Raw genomic sequence first — 20,445 nt, 5'->3', positions numbered from 1 at the left:
AAAGTGCATTTAAGAGCACCATAATTTGCATTGTATTGTGTTGTAATTGCAGCACTTATCTCCTACAGTTTGGTTTCGCCGGCTATTCAGAATGCTGTATTACATCTCCGCCGGCAATCGGATGTTGAATAAAAATTACCAAGTGGATGCAAAAATTCATAATTTTTTTAAAAATAAAGTCACAGATGAAGTTCATTTTATAACTCATAATTGCTTATTCAATTTATATAGTTGTCTAATGATAATGCTACCGAAGGCTGTTAAGGGCCCACAAACACGTAGATGCGGTGTAGGTTAGGCCTGCCACTGGGCAATAGGTGGACCGATAGCACAGAGTCTCGAGGTTTACTGGATTCCGGCAACGCAACCCCGGTCATCGTTGCAATCTTTGGGGAAGGCATATGCGTTTCAGTGGACGTCAATCTGCTGTCGTGATGATGTTGTAATGTTTGTTAAATTTTGATTGCGTGTTACAATTTTACCTTATTTCTTTTACATATCTTATAAACCCGTTTGTTAATTTTTGATTTGGCTGTTAAAGTACTGCTAGTTTATATGTATTATGACTAACTTTTTTAGGTTTAATCCGTATATTCTTTAACGTTAAAACATGGCGGCTTTATATTACAAATTCATTAATGGGCGCCAGCATATAACTTTATATTTTAACATTAGTAAAGTATTAATGAAACGTATCCCCTTTCCCTTCAACATCCTTAAGAATATACGTGATGGATTAGAATATCTATACATTTTTTCACGTATCGCAAGAGAAGTATCATGTTTGTATTAAAATCGAAAAATGCGATTTTTTACCAAATAGGATTTGCTATTAATCTATGCTTTTTTCTTATATATCAACCAGCAAAGAGGTTTAAAGCTTTTACATAAATTTTCAATTTCCTCTTTAAAGTGATTACTTTGAAACTCTATTGGAATCTGATAGACTAATAATTTCTGTCAGTACTAATCCGAAGTAGTAATCCAAAACATGAAGACTCTTTTTCTTATTATATTATAATTAAGTTATTTATTATTTCTGAAACTATCGATTTTTTAACAGAGTGCACCATACATTAATTGACGGCGAAGACGTTCACCGCTTTGAAATTTTGACACCAATAATAAATCACTCCCAATAATTGGACATTGAAAGAAATCGTAATTAGCCGTCTTTTCAACACATAGACGCCTACTGCATGGCATAGGTCACCACCAAAGTTATCTACAGGGGGATATATTAAAATCACCATCGGTTGACGATAGCAGTCTAGTATAATTGTACACAAAGGACGTTTAGACGCATCCTTTGGCAACTTGTTTGTGAGCAGTAGCAATCCCATATACTCGTAATTATTGCACAGTGTAAATTATATATTAGATTGTATCCTGGGTATCAAACCTGCGACCTACAATTGCAAGTCTCAGTCCTTCACCGCTGGGCCATCACTGCTCGTAAATCGTAGTCATTATAGAAAAGTAAATTCACATAAATATTTCTTCAAAAAAATTCAAGGGCTTTGCCCCCGACTAACAAATGGATATAATGACTTATATGTCATTATTTATACGTTTAATTCAGGTAATAAATAAAAATATGAAAGTGAAAAAAATGTTTCGGATATCATTGATGAAATGTTTCATTGAGCGACAATAAACATATTTCCTTTCCAAAAAAAAAAAATAACTATAACATTTAATATTTTTTTGTTTAATCATTTCTCGTAGCGTAAATAATTATGCGAACCATGTCTCGAGTCTTGCGCGCTGTTTTCGCGAGCACTCGATTATCACAATAGCGTAGAAACAAAGAACTTCATCTTTGTAATAGAATTCAGTTTTCCGCTGCGGTAAAACACTCCACGTTCTGTTGTAGTATATTACTTGCACTTGCAATTATCGCTAAGGGCTTTGTGGGAATATAGCAGTTTTTATTTCTCGAAATTATTTGTTTTAACAAGTTTCCTATCGTTTATTTCGCTTCGTCAGCGGCATTACAGACAGATTTGTAGTAAATCGATACCATAATCTGTGAGATCTACTTAGTACTTTATATCGATTTATATTTGCTGTACAATTTTTTCGTGTGGTTATCGATACGGGTATATCATGTTACAAATTAGAAACAACTTTCTAAGCTATGTTGTCGGTAAATACGTCACTAACTGTTATTTTTATTTTTCTACATTAAATGTCTGTAGGCTCAATTCAATTTATTTCACGTACAATCGTAGCGAAGCCTGTTTCAGTCATAAAGTACAAGTGAGCGATACGAATGCTTGCAAATTGGGGACAACACACGGCTGTCGTAAACAGTAATTTACTTTTTAATTTGTACATAATTATTAATGATTAAAAGTAATTTTTTAAAAGTACAGTTTTTGCGATGAATAAATAGACACGTCAAAAGCTGATCCAAACGCGTACTCGTATTGCGGATTTTTCTCTTCGATTAATAGACGTTCTCATTCGGATTATCCCCACTCAATGCCTTTACGATCATCGGGTATAGAAACATATTCTATTCAAACATTTTTTGTTTGTGAAAAACATTTTATTTTAATTTAACGTTATTATATTACATCTATTTTATTACATAAGGAAACGTATCATATTAAAAGAAAACAATATTAGAAATAGAAGTAACATAAAAAATATTCAATTAGTAACAGTAATGTGCATGCCTCTATAAACTGTATAGCGTGGACCGCTGCAATTTCAGTGTTTTAATATATTGTTACTTCCGGTTTGATATTTAAATACCAAACCGGATGTAACAATACATCGAACAGAAGCTTTCTCTTTTTGGACAGTTTTTTGTTTTAATAAAGTTAACACGTTCATTTTAAAGTATCTTTTTAAAAAATTCGAAGATAACATCTTTGATATAACACAATAAATTTTCACAAATAATATTCATCGCATTATTTCGATGTTTATTTTATTTGAAGGTTATCGAAGTTACTGTAATATTGGGTACCTCAATGGTATAAGAAACATGATTTAGTTAACTTTATCATGTCAGCCGATAGATGCCCACTGCAAGCCATAGAACTCCCGAAAGATCGCTACGGACCTGTATTGCGCTGCCGGCGAGTTCAAGCGGCCTTGACTATGCAATGCGGTCCTTCTAGTGTTATCGCCGGGTGTCGCCCGTCGCCATGCGGCTATGCGTCCAGGTCATCCTTGACAATTGGGCCACCTGAGACGCAGTTGTTATCTTCCCACCTCCCCACTAATAATAAATTATTAAATTCCAAAACGAAGATGACAAACCCTAGATAACGTGAGAGATGAGAGATTGCCGGAGACAATGAGCTGAGCGATAATGAGAATTAACTAGTTGGAACATATCTCATATGATATATGGATGTCCAACACTTCGACGACCTTGGTTGTTGTAAAGCGCTCGAATCGTTTGAAACATTTATTAACGTATTCAACAAAAGAAAATCAAAGCGATGTTATTTTTTGTATGTTGTGTTTGATTATAATGGATTTATCTTTTAAGCAGTCATTGGTTATCGTATACGTTTTTCTTCGACTAAGTACTCCATAAGTATATTCGCTATCGTTTAACATTTACGATATAGTACATTACTGCTATATTTATTTATTCTTAATCACAGGATACGGTGGTAATATATCGATAAAGTTATAAAGTTGTTCACCGCAATAACAAGTATGAGTGTACTTAACAAATAGTCTAACGTGATTTATTGCACTACGGGAACACTAGCTTATATCTTTAAGAATAAATATAGATCGAGATGATATAGCCGAGTACAATAAAAACTAAAAATAAGAACGAATATAAATGGAAATATATTTATAAGAAATTAATACTTCTAAAAGTTGAATTATTAAACGTGCTATATAACTCGACAGGATCTTTCGAACTTTGTTATATATTATATGATAAATAACAGTTAAGAAGCAAGCAAAGTTATTTTATATTAAAAAAAATATATATATAAAATCTTTCACACTCAATTAAATCGGTATTAAATAATTATTCTGAATAGAACCGCTAGCGGACAAAGTATTAATGCATGCATTTTTATGATTAAAAATAATTATCCAGAAACAAGATATTATATTAAAATCACCATATGCGACACATATGGATGGCATTCCAGAAATTACTTTCTGAAATTACATTGTTTGATATTCACACCAAAAAGGTCAGTTGTACTTTTTTTTTGTATCTTTCCTTTTCTCAATTATGTCAAGATGTAATGTATTAAAAGTGCTGACAAAGCCTATTCTGTATTTTGATGATTTTAAGCCTTATACGAGATATCCTACAAACAATTCAATCCTTGTTCCTCAGAAAAAGTGATGTAAACATCTCTCCTTCTCTTTTTGCTCTATACATTTATCAATTATAATATCAGAAACAAGATGTATATTAAAATTAGTAATAATATGTAGTCCGCTCTAAACAAAACCTCGCAAACGGTATTCCGTGTATATGTGTATATATTATTGTATATATTTAATGTATATATATATATAAGTATTGTGTTGGTTTTTTCAATAAACACTAATTAAACGAAAAGACTGTGATGCGTAGTGGTTTCAACGCCTGACACGGGCCGAGCCGGAATGGCGATGGGCAGATTGCGTTATCGGTTCTTCCTTTTTGCACGAACATTATATCAACCGTTACTCGGACATCTGTTCATCGTACAATAGAGTCCGTACGGTACCTCTTGTCGGTACCATTGTTAGCATTCCTCCCACAGCTATAATATCGCATCACAATTTATAATATTCTTAACCTATTCGGTATGGTACTTGTCGGCCACAAAATCATACACAGTCGAGCGTCGACATTATTCGTCAATCATGAAATTTTGACCTAAATCTGCAGTTACAGTTTATTTTAATAATATTAGGTCAACGTAATGCGTATCTGTATCAACTTGTAATGTCAAACACTCTCATCACAAGAGTGTTAAAGAGCAAGACGGGCTCAGTGTTGCGGCAGGTAAGAGCCAGCTGTGCGCTTTCACCTGCGGCCGTCGACTATAGTCGACTCGAAGTGGTTAATATCAGCTGATAGGGCTGCAAGGTTCTCGAGTGAAAATTATAACTCGATGACATAGTCAAGGTCGCGGGAAGTCGCTCAATATGGGCAGCGAAAGGAACCGATCCTTTCGTCACGATAACCTATCGTGACGATTTTGAGCCTATCCCTTGCAGTCGGCGTCTATCAGCTAACATGTTGATGATGTGGTTATATTTCTTATTTCTTTTTATGAATATTGATCCATCACGAAAGTAACTAAAGTAGTATATGATTGGTGATTTGAATTGGCAATGGGCAGGCCATATTGCCAGTAGAAATTTTGGCCGCTTTTGACTTGAGGTTTTGGAAAGAAGACAAGCGCAGCGTAGAACGTTACATCTTATATTTTATAATCGGCGAAGATAAATACCGTTATACTTACGAAAAATTATTAAGTCATGACGCTGCTACATTGTTTTGTTTTTTTTTTTGTTCTAATTATAAATAAAGATATGAAAAGCGATGTCGGAATAAAATAGATGTCCATATCATAACAATAAGAAGACGTAATCTCCTATGCATGTTATTGTCCGGTGATGTACGGTACTAACCACTAGGTTACATAGCATGGAATCACCTTTAGTCTTTCAAACCGTAATAATGGGAAAGTGTTTATTACTCTCTACTTCGTCAAGCCATAGTTCTTAGAAATATTAAGAAAAAGTTGCAACAAATCGACATATAAATCGGCACAGTCAATAGACGTCTCGACCTCTTACTTAGGTTTAAGGGGCCAGTAGCTTCAGCAACTGAAAGGCAGATGATGCCTCGTTGTCTCGGGTCAAAGTGATAACACAACAGAGGTTTTTAGTGGTAACTTGAATATACCAGTGTGTGTTTTTCACGCTGGCTATGCAAAATAGCATAGCGCGAGGGACTACGGCAAAAAATTCCTGCACACCGCGCAGAGTTGCGACCATCGATAGGATTTTAGTGGAAAGGTACCTCACAGTGATCTTTTCAGAGACAGGGTATCGTGAACATCCAGAAGATATAGCTCCAAAACATAAAAAGAAAGTTTCCCAATCACATCTTTACTTTTTATATCGTACAAAAGACATTAAAATAAGCGCAGTGAATAGTTGCTAACAGAGACAGTTAGTGTAACTAACTGTGTCGCATTTAGAGCGTCTATCTACAGATAACAACATAGTTACAAAATGTAAATGGAGCAAAACCTAGTAGTGAAAGGAAATAAAAGAAATAAAAATTATAAATAACATAATGAGAAGTGTGTGTACAGAGGTTGGGGTCAAAGGTGGTGCTGAGGTATTTCACTGATTTCTTCATTGGGATTGGTCGGTCGAAGCCACAGGAACATATCACGCTTTTTTACTCGTAGTGGTGTGTGAGAATTCAAATTAACTAGTAGGTAGAATTACCATACATTTTAATATATAATTCTTGAGTTTAACGCGTGTAAATAGCTCCGCTCTTGTTCAGTTTGATATACATCCTTGACTTCAGGAATCCGGAGATACTGCGCATATTATCTTCTCGTTTGCCTGTAATTCTATATCTGTCTCATTTTTTGTCTTTGTCACTCTGCCTTCTTCCTTTCTCTTCTATGTTTTTTTCTTTCTCGCTTTCTTTGAAAGGAGGCTTATGCCTCATCAGTAACAACAAAATAATAATAATGCTTTGTTAATACATTGTTTTGAAAGTAATTCGATAAACAATGTCGCACGTACATCTGGGGAAAATAAGTAATCGTAAAGTACTGTTAGTGAAACATAAACGACATCGTCTCAAGCAAGAAGCCATTCCGAACATATTAACCTTAGAAGCTAGTTGTTGTTAAAGATCGCGTTTCTGTTTCATGCAAATGCGGCTGTATGCAAAGATGTCATATTTTGTTTATAACTGCTTAGTACTCACTTCATAACGACGTAAAAATAACTTTTTGGACTGGCAACTGAATCTTTTTTAACTCATTTGGCGCAATAAGAATATTTTAGTAGATCAAACGTTATACGGAGTTTTTTTTACCAAGTATTATGAAATCTTAAATCGAAAATTTCTACCAATCTATATTCTGAATCTAATCTCATTCTCTAACTTTCATTCATTCACTCATTCACTTCATCATTCACTCTCTAACTCTAATCTAACTTTCGTCGTTATACTCTCTACACCGAAAATATTATGTACGCAATGTAAATTAATAGAAAATATTATTATATTATTCAAAACATAGTCGTCCTGATAATTCAGCCTTTGACCAATACTGGACATAGGCCTACTGCAAAAATTTTGAAGTTGATTGGAAGATTTGACATTCAGCGTTTTGCGACGACCTTAATAATATAATTTGTCCGGTCTGTCGGTAGATTTTCTGCTTTGCGCTTGCCAATCCGTGGTCTCCGTGGTGGTAAAGCCTCATCTACTATGTAACTTGCCTACTGCTACTTCACGAGAAACCGTCCTTGTTGTTGTTGTTGACCGACTGTATGATGATAGAATATTAAATCATTGAGGAATATAAATCGTTGAAACTAATCTATTAAAATGAAACACAATACATTTAAAAATAAGATATTTATTATATTAATAAAATTATTTATTTATGTATACACTCTCTGGTTTTTCAAATGTCATGTCGTGTTTTGTATCCTTCATCTATCTTATTTTTTCTCGAAATTTTAAAGTAATTATTGCTTGCTTAAAAATCTGTATTGTGAATTAGCTTCTTCGAGTCTTACCTCTTTCACTAAGTCGTTTATGACAAACTTGGCAATTCACTGTTGAACTTTTGTGTACAGGTGATTAGTAACCACTGAGTGAATGCACAGTTTAACTTTATGTTACAAATTAAAAAAATCATTACTAAAGCACCGAGTGAATTTACTTAATCCGGGCCAACATTTACTTTTATCTTCAATTTTAATGTGGCGTGCTACTCGAAGCGTATTATTTACGACACTGATTACGTAAAATTGCAACAGAATGGCAATTCGTAACTTTCAGTGTTCAACAACCGAAGGCACGAGGCGCTGGTCTTCTTTTATGTGTTCTGTACGCTCCTTTACAAAAGAAACAGCCGATGTGTAAAAACGTGTAGGCATTCAATCGATTTCAGCTCAAAGAAATAGTTTTGTGCTAGACGGAGGTGCATGGGAAAGTTATTCAACTGTGAATCGCAGTGCGGCAGTGATATTTATGCCCTTAGTACAGGTCGGGAAAAATTTAACGTGAGAAAGTAACTGTCTTGTATACATCAACGCTTAACGTGAATTTACTGTATGCTTGAGTTTCGAATACACTAGAGCGCTAGATGAAGGCAATAATAGACCATAACTAATCGGATTAATCTCAAACGCAGTATCGCATCATCGTATATGCGATATCTCTTATCTTTTTCTGCGTTGTCAGATATTTAAATCACGTTAAGGAAATTTTGATACGGGGAATGCGATGCGAGATGAATGAAAAAAACGACGTGTTCCGTGTTAGCGTGTTAGAATTCTACGTTGCCAGTGTTTTGGAAAACATTAACTTGGGTATGTACTTTTTTTTCCAACCAAAACAATATTTTGATACACAAAATCATATCTATAAGTACATTTGTCGCCGCAATAATTTCAATAGTTACCATTTCTATCAGTTGCAGTGCTTCAAGGATATAAAATAGCGATTTCTTCATACATCTTCTTGGCAATAGCGATTGACGCAATGGTCGTGCGCGTCTTAAAGTTAATCTATTGTAAGCAACCGTCGGTGTAATAATATAATAACGATGTTCTTTTAAAATTATATTACCAACTTATTTCTGCTTTAAGTTTTTTTTTATTTTAATTTTGTATGAATTAATATTTTTATACAATTTTTTTTCTACCTAAATTTACTTCCTAAGAATATTTTTCTAAAAAAAGAACTCGTTATGATCCGTGATGATAAAAGTTTTTACCTGAGCCATTAGCTTTCAACAAAAGGTTATACTTTAAGTGCTTTCTTTGTTTCATATAAAACATTGATAAATGTATGAAATAATTAAACTAAACTACAAAAGTAACGTAAAAATATAGTTTCAAACAAAATTTTTAAAAAAATGTATAGCCTTGTTGTATAGATCCCATCTGGCGCATTGATGAGCTCATATTTAAAATGTTGTAACAGCGTAAATAGGCAAATTGAACGAAAAAATAAATGCACATATGATGAAAATCGTGCAGATAGATAGTCCGTCGTACCTCATTCTACTCTTACACAACTCGAACGTAGCGCGTAAACCCTCGGTAATTAAAATTATGCGCTGTGATGAACATGCATCCAGCACGTATACGCTATCATTTTAAAATTTCATAAATTATTTTTTATTAAAACAATTCTTTCACATTTGTAAAGCGATATTTTTAATTCGGCATTGAACTTATACCATAAATGTTTTGACACAAAATATACGTTTATAAGATACGTTTTAAAACGATACATACAGGCGAAAAAGTAATTCACATTTATATTAAGTGTCATTGAACAGTATTGTTAGAGTTTAAACAATACTGTTCTATATCAGTTAACACAGTAAATAATATTTACACAACTATTAAAATACTTATGTATTTCCCGGGAGTATTTTTATCAAAAATGTTTGGAGAAAAAAAGGTAAATGAGACGTCGAGATTCAACATGTGACGATTCCTACCAAAGCAAACATCATGATAATTAATTAATTTAATAATTCCTTCACTTTGATACAAATTGATCACAACTTATAAAGTACTCATATATTTCTCACTTACAGAAATTTCTTTTATTGTTACAATTAATTTTTTTTTATCACCACATGAGCCTCTTAGAAAGAATATAATAAGATAATCCAGTAAGCGAACTAAAAATCCGAGAGATATAAAAGGAAAATTTCTATCTTGCTGAAGGATTTAGTCCTGTCTAGAAAGAACGTCAGCTCATCGCTGAAACGGGCTTCCAAAGCAGAATTGGTGATCATTTATGTGTTAGGCGTGGAGAGAAATCTAATCGGTGAAATTGAAAAACAATACAATACGAGGTCGCCTCTTTAATCCGACTGCAATGGTCTTCAGCCATGAAAGACGTTCCCGATGCGTTTCAATACAAAGTTCCCTGCATGGAATGCTGAGAAATTACCCCTTGTCTTGTTTAAAGTGTTTTTCTTGATAGTTTGCCTGCGAGCATCATGGACTTTATAAAATTATTAAAAAATATGTTATCGATAGAATTCAACATCGTGGTCTGCGTAATTTATTAAGAATTAGTCGTACATTACTCGTCAATCAAAAATCTGAATTTATACCACTAAACATGTACATTCATTAAAAATGTAAAATATATGTATAAAACAAATAGCTCTTGTAGGTGTAACTCGGCCAGAATATTCATTTGGACGTTGTCAAAATTTCTAAAATAAATTCAACTAACATAAAGTAGTACGATAACAATTTGCGGATATTATTTAATGTATTATTGCTAATATATGCGTACAAACAATTTAAAACAATTACGAAATAAAACGTTTACAAAATAAAAATTGCCGATATATCTTCTACCTGCGTTGCTATTTTATTTCTAATATCAATCTAATTGATAAGCTCTAATACTTTAATATTATGTTTAGGTGACTTTACACCGAAGAAGAAAAAACATATCGTTTAAGGCATATCCCTAAATTGATCATACAACACTACATAAAGTGTTTTTATTTGTTTTTGTATATTAATTGAAATATGTATAATATAAATGTTTAAACCGGCGTCTGCCAATGAAAAATACTTTTGTAATTATCCAGCGAATCGAAATCGATCGGAATAAGCGCGCAGAACGCACTAGAAACTTTTTGTGCTCACTGAACGTAAATTTTTGCGTCAACTCACATGTTACTCCGCATCCGTTTCACCGAATTTAATCAAAATGCACGCCACTCGATGTGAGTGCTAAAAAATTGCACTCTTTGTTTCTTCATGTCTTTTTTGTCTTCAAAATTTTGAAGTACAAAAATAAAACACAAAGTATTAACTAACCAAAAATGGTTAAAATACTAAAACAGGTGGTAAATACTCCATTAAGCACATGCAATGTGTTCGTCTGGATTCACAAATCCGTTATATAGGGGGTCGGTCGTCTATCTGTATTAAAAGGAAGGGGAAATTACGTAGCAACAATTCAAACTACTCCCGAGTCTCACTGAACGAGATTACGTGCGTATTTGAGAAGGCATTGCATATCGAACGGAATTGTGTCGTTTGATATTTGCTTTGTTTACTAGAGGGGAAGAGACAATGCAATATGTTATATAAAACGGTTTTAAAAGTAACATGCCTGTTCGTGGCGTCTTATCTACTGATCTCTTTAAAAAAGAATGGCAGAAAGAATCTATTTTTTTTAAACTAAACTCAAACTGAGCTCCTCTATAATAAATAGTATCGTCCAACTTACTATATATGATTACTAGGGTTCCTAGCGCGCCCTGGTCATAGAAAAGCGCTCAACAACCTATTTTGTGATCACATTCACAAATATCCTTAACCAAAAAAACCTAGTATTACTTTAAAAATCTTTTACATTGTATTAACTTTTTAAACTGATTTATGTTTAATTCTTTAAACATATCAAATTATATTCGACGAGTGAATGAAAAAGAATACTACATATGTTAGTGAACATGTAAAATTTAAGCATGTTAGTATTGGCGTCTGAAAGTTTTAAAAGATTCATTAATTGTGATCGTGTCCACAGGTGTGGGTACGTGTGGAACACTAGTTCCGTCTGTCATTTCTTGTGTTCGTGATTACCCAACGCTTAGCGTTAGGTCATCCACAACATTTCGATATTCGTCATCTGTGCTTTGTCTGTATTATGTCGAATGTTTGATTATTTTATATTTATTTATACTCAAACTAACATTCCTACTTGCAAAGAACAACCTAATTTATATGATATTTAACTATAATTTTTTTTATTATTAATCTCTTTATTTATAGAAAACTTTGTAAATGCGAAAATGTAATGTAAATATATGCATAAGCAATGTAAGTTTGCAGGCCTGTATGCTTAGCGCGTATGCGGTATAAATTTCTTATATCATTTTTATGATACACTCAGAAGAAATGACGTGGTTTATTTTTGAATGCGAAAAATTATATGGCTTGCGATTTCTGCCAACTTTAATCTTAAGATTTTGAATTTTAATTGTTAAAACATTGTTTGACATTATGTAGTGTAGTTAAGAATACCGTGTTATACCTTTATTAATTGATTTCGAAAACCATAGTTGAAAGTAATAGCAATGCTTTAATATATGCGAATTTTTTGTATTTTATTGTTATTTTTTTTTCATCTGTATGTATTTTGAATTATATTATAGATATATTACGACAATACTCAATATCTGTGTAACATTATGTATGCGTTTGCGAAGATTGGAATTTACTAACTTGCCCGGTGGGCGCAATGTGCTGCAAGCTTGCGAAGTTGTCCACGAAAATGTCAAATGCATAGCTGCCGAATAGCGAATGTTTATATTAATTCTGTTTTGCAGTATCTCTTGCTCCCTGTGTCCTCGTGACTTATTATGTTTATGTTGCTACATTTATTTCTAAAGAATTTAAATTATAAATGTGAATGTACACACTATGCAATACACGTTAAAGTTAGTTGCTTTTCTGCAAGACATCATATAAGTAACTTGATAAAATTTGACGGTAGTTCCTCTTGAAGTCTATTCGTTTTTCATAAAATGAAGTTTCCCGTGAAGCAACGATGCCGAATGTATAATCACTGTATATTGTTTTATTTAAGTAGCTCATGTAGATACCAGACAATTTACATAGTCATTTTGGTTATTGTTTATTTTTATTTTTAATTTCATTGTTTATTTTTTATGCTGCTTTTATTATCTTTTATCCATATGACTTAATTTATTACTAGCTTGTCCGACGGACTTCGTACCGTTATTGGCCAGTCATAGTCCAATAGAAAAAAATTAAATAAAAGTGTATCAGAGTCATCGATTCATTATTTGTAGTACTAATAACAAACAATGATTAATTACAAAAATAAGCGTTTTGCAATTAGCGCTTCTTATATAGATTAGGTCCGCAAAAATAGTAATACATTTATGATTTTATAGAACTTTAAATGATCACTGCGTAACATAGACTTTTTCAAATACGATATTGTACTTGAAAACGGTTAAATTATGTATATTCCTTCAGCAAGGTTTTACACAAATTTGTTTTTAACTCCATTAATTAATAACTTAACTAAAAGGAGGTTTTGCAATGGCATCGCTCCGATAAAAAAATGTTATATAAAAACTACATAAAATTTAGTGAAAATCGTTACATTTAGGTTAAAATTTACTGGTCGTACTATTAGGTAATGACAAACTGGAATGATATTGTCTGAACCGGCACCAGTCATGTTCCCAATCCATTTGTTTGAGTTCATGTTACGTGTCACTTCAGCTCGCAAAAGGACGTTAATTGGCTCTTGGCTTTATAATGTGTGACGTTCTATGACTAACCATACGGACGTTTTAGAATAGTTAAACGGCGTTTATTATTAACTTTAATTTTAGACGTAACATAAAGTGAAACATCTACATATCTATAAATAAATGGTTATTAATAATTTCCACAATATTGTATGGAACGTCACATAACTGACTTTTACATTGTTGAGTTACGTTAAAGATGGTCGCTGCGATGGTAACCGTTTTTGGCTGAAAGATTGTGCAACATCAATGCGAGCTTATCAAATGAAATTTTATTTGATACCATGTGTTATACTTTATACATAGTATTCGAAGCTCCAAGATTTTAACGTAGAACATATAGAAGCGGTCAATATCCAGTGTCTTCGGACCAACTTAATAAGTTAGTGCGTCCAACTTGTTTGTTGATGCCCCTTGCCGGTCCATGATCCCTACTCCACAATGTCAGAGTCCCAGCGGCCAGCAGTTCTGCGCGCTATGTGACCTGCCCACAGCTTTTTTTTTGATTTCCGGGAGTAAATCTTCCGAACGTTTAAGATGCCCCGCTTTTGGGGGGAGGACAGGGGTATGTGGGATTCCTACTCCACTAAACCCTGGGGGGTTCAATTAAACACTCCCCCCCCCCCGGTGGTCGCCCCCTGCGCTATACGGGGAACCGCGGTATCTCTCGGTCAGGGATGGCCACGAGGTCTTCCCTCGCGCCGTGCTATTTTCGATAGCCCGTCCCAGGGTATGCGTGTATACGCTACCCCCGAAACCCTTGATGCTATCACGATGGTTCGAAACCACGTCGAACCATTGTCCGCCTCAGAGTCGCCGAAGCTAGTGGGAGTTTAGGGCCCCCACCCTAAACTCCCGCGTCTCCGAAGGCCCCGTTTATGGTAGGGGAACACCATGGCCTGCCCACAGCTATACCAACTTTTCAATCCGCTGGACTAAGTCGGTTACTTATGGTCATCTACGGATGTTCTCTTACTCATTCGTCCCGGTATGTCTAAAATTTCTCTTGAACACAGTCTTCTCCATGGATCGTTAAGCGATTTTGTACCAAAATTTTGTTGCCAATAAGATTTTAGTTGAACTGTTATAATTATTATTTGAATTTTCATCAGCAGTAAACACAAAGAATGTATTATAGTTTGCAAAGTATTTTGGTAAGCACAAAGGAGGTACTTCTCGTTATCTATATATGTTTGATTCAAAGGCAATACGGAATCCGTATGCGGTCTGAGAGACAAAGGACATCTTCAACTGTACCTGAAGTTGTACTGCGCACAATTAGAATTGTGCATTCAATGTATTCCATCTGAAAGTCTTATAGCCCAGCTGTGGGAATTTTAGAAAGCTGATATCAAATTCGTTGAATTTATACCTTTTGCCGAAACATTAGTTTAAGAGCCACTCGAAAACTTAATAGACGACTGTCTTATTCTCTTAACAGTTCGCCTTTATTGATTTTGTATTTATATTCTACGAACGAATATTGAAAAATTCCACTTATATTATCTTTTAAAGTACGTTGCTGTTTCAAGAATCTTCTATTAAGCAATTATTTTCCTTTATTCTCTTTTTAAAATTGTATTAAGTATTTTATTAGTTCTACGTTAGCATACTTTAAGCTCAGATCGTTGCAAATCAATATTATTTAAATGTATCATAAAAGGCATCAACCTTATTGAAATTATAATAGATAAGCTTTATAATATTTTTATTTTAGTTTATTTAACCCATGGTGAGGCCTATGGTCTGGAGTTTTGTAAGGTAATCAATCAAAACTAAGAAGTTCCGTAAAAAAACGAGGGCAACGGACATAGCCTAACATATTTAGCAATTTGAAGTGCCAGTGCATAGGCGCGTAGAAGGGACGGCGGGTACCAGCAAACGCAGCATAAAACTTCCATCCATGTGGTGAACAAACGATCTTGTTAAAGTCATCGGAAGACGATGAATGTAAACTGTTGCCTACCGGTTTTATTAGAGATTTATAGGAGAAAGCCTAGTGCAGTGGACCTCCTCCGGTTGCAATTATCATGATTATTTATACTTTTAGATCGTACCTGTGTTTAAAATTAAAAGCAATATATTTGTAATATTAATAACAGAAAAAAATGTAAAATGTACAAAACCTATTGCTTTCATTTTCTTGATGATTAATAAAATAATAAAGTATTGAATATGATTTCATTCAGTCTTGAACGAGGAGATGAAATTATAATTATAACTTGGTGATGAATTAGTAGGTACAATTAAAACTAGTTTTGGTTCAGTTTTCCTTATATATTTTTAAAAAGTACCACCCTTCACTGCTCTATTGTATGGATTAATAATGAGATTACATGTAACTCCCTAGCCCTTAATATTTGGAAATGCAAGCGAGACGACGTCATTGCAGAACCCCTCAGATGCGATAATCGAGAACCGGCCTATTCTATTATACCATATCCTATGCAGGCGGAATTAATAACGGCGTTCGATAATTGAACTGAACGGCTGTATGCAGAATGTTTAATTATAGTTAAACCGATTACAGTGCCGTGACAACGGATTTGCATTGTTGTTTATAATTATGTCGATTTTGAAAATCATTCATCAATTTGCTTAAATCATGAATTTCCAAAATTCTATAAGTTATGTTAAACAACCGTCACATAAATTTGTTTCAATATTTATCTTTTGAATATTAAGTTCGTATGCTTTCAAATTATTTTCAAGTTTACTGTAAAATATATAGTGATCGTGTACATTTATTACCTATTTACTATTTTATATTTTAACATCTTTTAAATATTACAATATGATCATAGTTAGTTTAATGGAATATGATAGATAAAAATACTACTTGTCTCTCTCGCCTCGCGTGGCCAGCGCTGTCTTTTGTTGGTGTAATTTCATAAAATCCTTTATTGGAAATTAAAAAAAAAGAATTACTAACCCCACTGAATTTGTTGTTAGTTCTTCCCAGTAGGGTCCGCTCACGAACTAATTTAATCATATTATATAATAAAGCTATTTTGACTTTAAGTGTGCAAAATAATATTCTAACGAGCTTTTATACCGACAAGAGCTATACTTTAAAAATGTGATTTTTTGAGGAATGGCTCCTTGACCCCCATTGGGGGTGGAATTTAGCTTAGCTGACCTCTACTTGACGTCTCTGAGCCTTATGTTACCAGAGGTTTTGTATAGACTCAGTACATACATAGAAATATCTTTTACATGTGTTAAAACAGCTATCGGATAACAAAAGTTGCTTTTACGCGTACTATCATAAGTTTATTAGTACGCCAATTCATAATTTCTTTGTACTCAATTACAATATCTATGGGCATACAAATTAATTAGTAAAATATTTCCAGTAACCAGCTCAAGTCATGATGGAGAATCTAGAGCTGGTAACAATGGCGAAGAAGACCTCTGGAGTCTTTGGGGACGTATCGTCAGCAACTGGGAGGTCGAATGGCGACGTCGCAACCAATTTATACGCGACCTTGTACGTCAAGGTGTACCACACCACTTCAGAGGTATCGTCTGGCAATTGCTCGCTGGGGTGGACTCCTCATCGGATAAGAAACTTTATGCCTCTTACATTAAGGTAAATATTTTTATAACATTAATTTATAGTATTTTACGTTGGCGTTCTATTCAACATATGTATAATATAACATATAATTATTGTTCTTAATATTTAAACTTTGAATTATTTAATTTTTTTTGTCGTGGAAGTTTGGGGATCGGAGAAACGAGGGGGAATAAATCGGCCAATTTATCTAGACCAGTGTGAGTCAGTGTTTAACTGCATCCTTGTGTGACAATTGGTCACATACCGCGATTACCAAGCGAAAACAAGCCTCTGTCGTCCGTAAATTAATATGTGTTTTTTCACTGAAATCATATTTTATTTATTTAGTTAAAATCGCGACGTACATCATTGAATACATTTGTAAAGAAAGTTGTGTTAAGCTTGGTGAAGTTACATTAAAAAGAATGACACGCGCTTCACCCTACAGCGTAAATTATTCCATACATGGTACATTAGAATAAAATTCCCTTATTACTTTGACTTCTTGTAATAATAGTACTAGAAGTTAGAAAGTATAAATGCCCTAGATCAGTGTACCACTAAAAGATATCCCTTGCGCATGTTACCTGTTTGTAAGAACAAATCTTTTGTTACGGGTCAACAATTGAAAGTGGAACTTTGAATTAGGACAATAACTGTTTTCTCGATAACCTCATTAATAAATATGTTATTTCAACAGGCAAAGTCTGCTTGCGAGAAGGTGATCCGCCGCGATATCGCTCGCACGTACCCCGAACACGACTTCTTCAAGGAAAAGGACGGTCTTGGTCAGGAGTCTTTATTCAACGTGATGAAGGCTTACTCATTGCACGACCGCGAAGTTGGCTATTGCCAAGGATCCGGCTTCATAGTTGGATTGCTACTGATGCAGGTTTGTCTCTTTTACATTACCACATTATGACCATACTTCTCCTTGTTTACTTAGATTTTAGCTTTTTATTGTTTCAACTGTGGTATCCGGGTCTACCTTGAAGAATAGCATCACTTCCACTATTCCTATTAAGACAATATCCTCCACCGCGAGTCCCATGCCGGATGTTAAAGGATGATGGTAGGTCAGGGAGTGACAAAACTCGGCCGTAAAACTCAACGTCGATCATTGTTTGGCGGTCAAGTAAACCGACCACTTTGTCACTGTTTAAATTACGAAGCGGCTACAGGAGCTCACGGGAGCTAAATGGCCGTAACAATCTGAGCGTGGAAGGACGCGGGAACTCACCACTTAATAATTTTCCACGAAAGCTCTCCCTCTGATAGCATCCGTGAAAGGGGTTTTGATCCTCAGCGATGAGGATTACGACTCGAGGAGAATTGTTTCTACTATCAGAAAACAGGTAGCCTTTTAGAGAAATAGCCGTAACTATCATATATGTCTTATGCTGAATGGTATGTTATTCATGTGATTAGTCAAGACGTAAAAAATAACAAAAAGTGATGACGGGCTGGGTGGTTAGGTCCCCTGTTTGATGAATCGACGTCGGTCAAGGTCTCGGGAAGTTGCTGAATGCGGGCAGCGCAAAACCGATCATTGTGGCTTTTGCCTGACATTGGAAGTCTATCTTCTTGCATGATGATGATGAGAACGGAATAGGTATAGGTTTGTATTTATCTATATTTAGTCCCTACAAATTCAAAAACTCGTTTAGTCATAACCGTTTATGACTTAACGTGTTTTTTGACAAAGTTGTTTTTGTTTATCCCGCAACGATGGCAAGTATAGGCAGAAAACAAAAAAAAAATGCGGATTGCAGCGCGCGGCGTCCCAGCGAACGCAATTAGTGCATGTAACTAACGTGCATTAAAAAACTCGAAAAAATAGCTTGAGTGTAACAATTTCGTATTTTTTTACACAATTACAAAGGAAAAGTGTGTTATATATAACAGTGATCTTCAAGTGGTGTTTTTCGTAATTAAGCCAGAAATGCTGGTCGAGTAACATTTTTACTCAAATTCAGAATTTTTTTTTTGGTTTTAGTTTAATACATTCTAGTACTTAGTTTGTGTTAGAAATTAATTTGTAGATGTTAATGATAATGTCATAACCACGTGGCCACGTGGTCGACGAAATAAGGACCCATGGCTGTATTTGAAAACTTCATTACAAAGAAGATATTTAAACAAATATTTTGGCGAATCGCACACTTTCGGGTGATTGGTATTTTGTGAGTTATTACTTAAAAAAGTACTTAGAGGTTATGTTAACCAAAATAGGCATTGATGAAATATTGAGGTTTTCATTTCAACTTTTATCGAATACATCGTCGAATTGGAGATATAGACCTGATAGAAGTTTTGGCATTTGCTAACTAGTGGAGAGAGAGAAAAAAATCATACTACCCTCCGTATTCCGCAGAACGGTACGCGCTCTGTTTTTTCATATATACCCTTTTCTTTTATTTTTGTACGTTCTGTTCAGGATGATTGGTTATAAGTCTAAAAGTTTTATAAAAAGTTAAGCCTTTGTCAGCAAAAAGCTTTTAAATGTATTTCCAGTCATCCTGTATAAAATGGCCACTGAAATATGTTGTATTTATTTATTTTTTCGTTTGAAATGCGACGGGTCCAATACTTACTTACTTATCAAGAAATTAAAAAACAATATACCTAGCAACAACTGTTCGTTATTGATGCCTCTGATGTGGAACGTGCATGGAACCACTGGTTCGGAAGCTGCATGTTCGGTGATCTTAAACTTATTTGCAACTCATTTCCATAGCCAATTAGGTCACTTTTACATTGGCATATATATTACTAATCAGTAAATAATCCTCTGATGTGAACCGTGCATCGAACCAATGGCTTGGAAGTGCATTCCTATTGACTTTTAATTTATTTGTATCTTAATTTTATAGTCGATTAGATCATTATAATATCAGCATTAAGTTATTGGTTAAAGATGTAGAATCTTTGAATGGATGAATGTATAGCTCATTTGCTATCAGGCAACGTATGGTAGACTCTTTAAGAAGTCAATGGTTTCAGAAACAAAAAGTAACGTTATAATAATATAGTAAAAACAATTTGAAAATTCGAATTAAAATGAATTATTTTTTACTACCTGTACCAGCAGCTTTTTTAATGCCTGTAGTACAGCCAGTAGGCCTGTTGACTTACAATAGGGTTTTAGAGTGGATTATATACATACATACTTCACAAGGTGTTTGGAAATAGGTGTGAAAGCTTTAAACCTTTTTGCTGACTAATGGGTTATTAAAGGTTGTATTTATAGCCCATTTGTCACCAAGAAGTCTTAAAGATTTCACACTTATAATCAATCATCCTTTCTATTTACTTATTTTATCCATTTCCTAGTTGTCCATATTG

General features: G+C 34.2%; 1 protein-coding gene across 4 annotated transcripts in view; it reads left to right on the top strand.

The window, feature by feature from the left end:
* Nucleotides 1–20,445, top strand: part of Evi5 (ecotropic viral integration site 5) — a 90,771-nt gene that overhangs the window by 53,212 nt on the left and 17,114 nt on the right. For all 4 annotated transcript variants that reach the window (XM_068776418.1, XM_068776395.1, XM_068776402.1 and 1 more), the window contains 2 exons: nt 16,898–17,133; nt 17,801–17,992. In XM_068776418.1, coding sequence (XP_068632519.1) covers nt 16,898–17,133; nt 17,801–17,992 — 428 coding nt within the window. The remainder of the gene's footprint in view (nt 1–16,897; nt 17,134–17,800; nt 17,993–20,445) is intronic.

This window comes from Battus philenor, unplaced genomic scaffold, assembly GCF_028537555.1.
Source record: "Battus philenor isolate CCGP_79_NKW_IND1 unplaced genomic scaffold, ilBatPhil1.0.hap1 SCAF_1, whole genome shotgun sequence".
Lineage (NCBI taxonomy): Eukaryota > Metazoa > Arthropoda > Insecta > Lepidoptera > Papilionidae > Battus > Battus philenor.
This window is presented reverse-complemented; position numbering and strand designations above follow the sequence as displayed.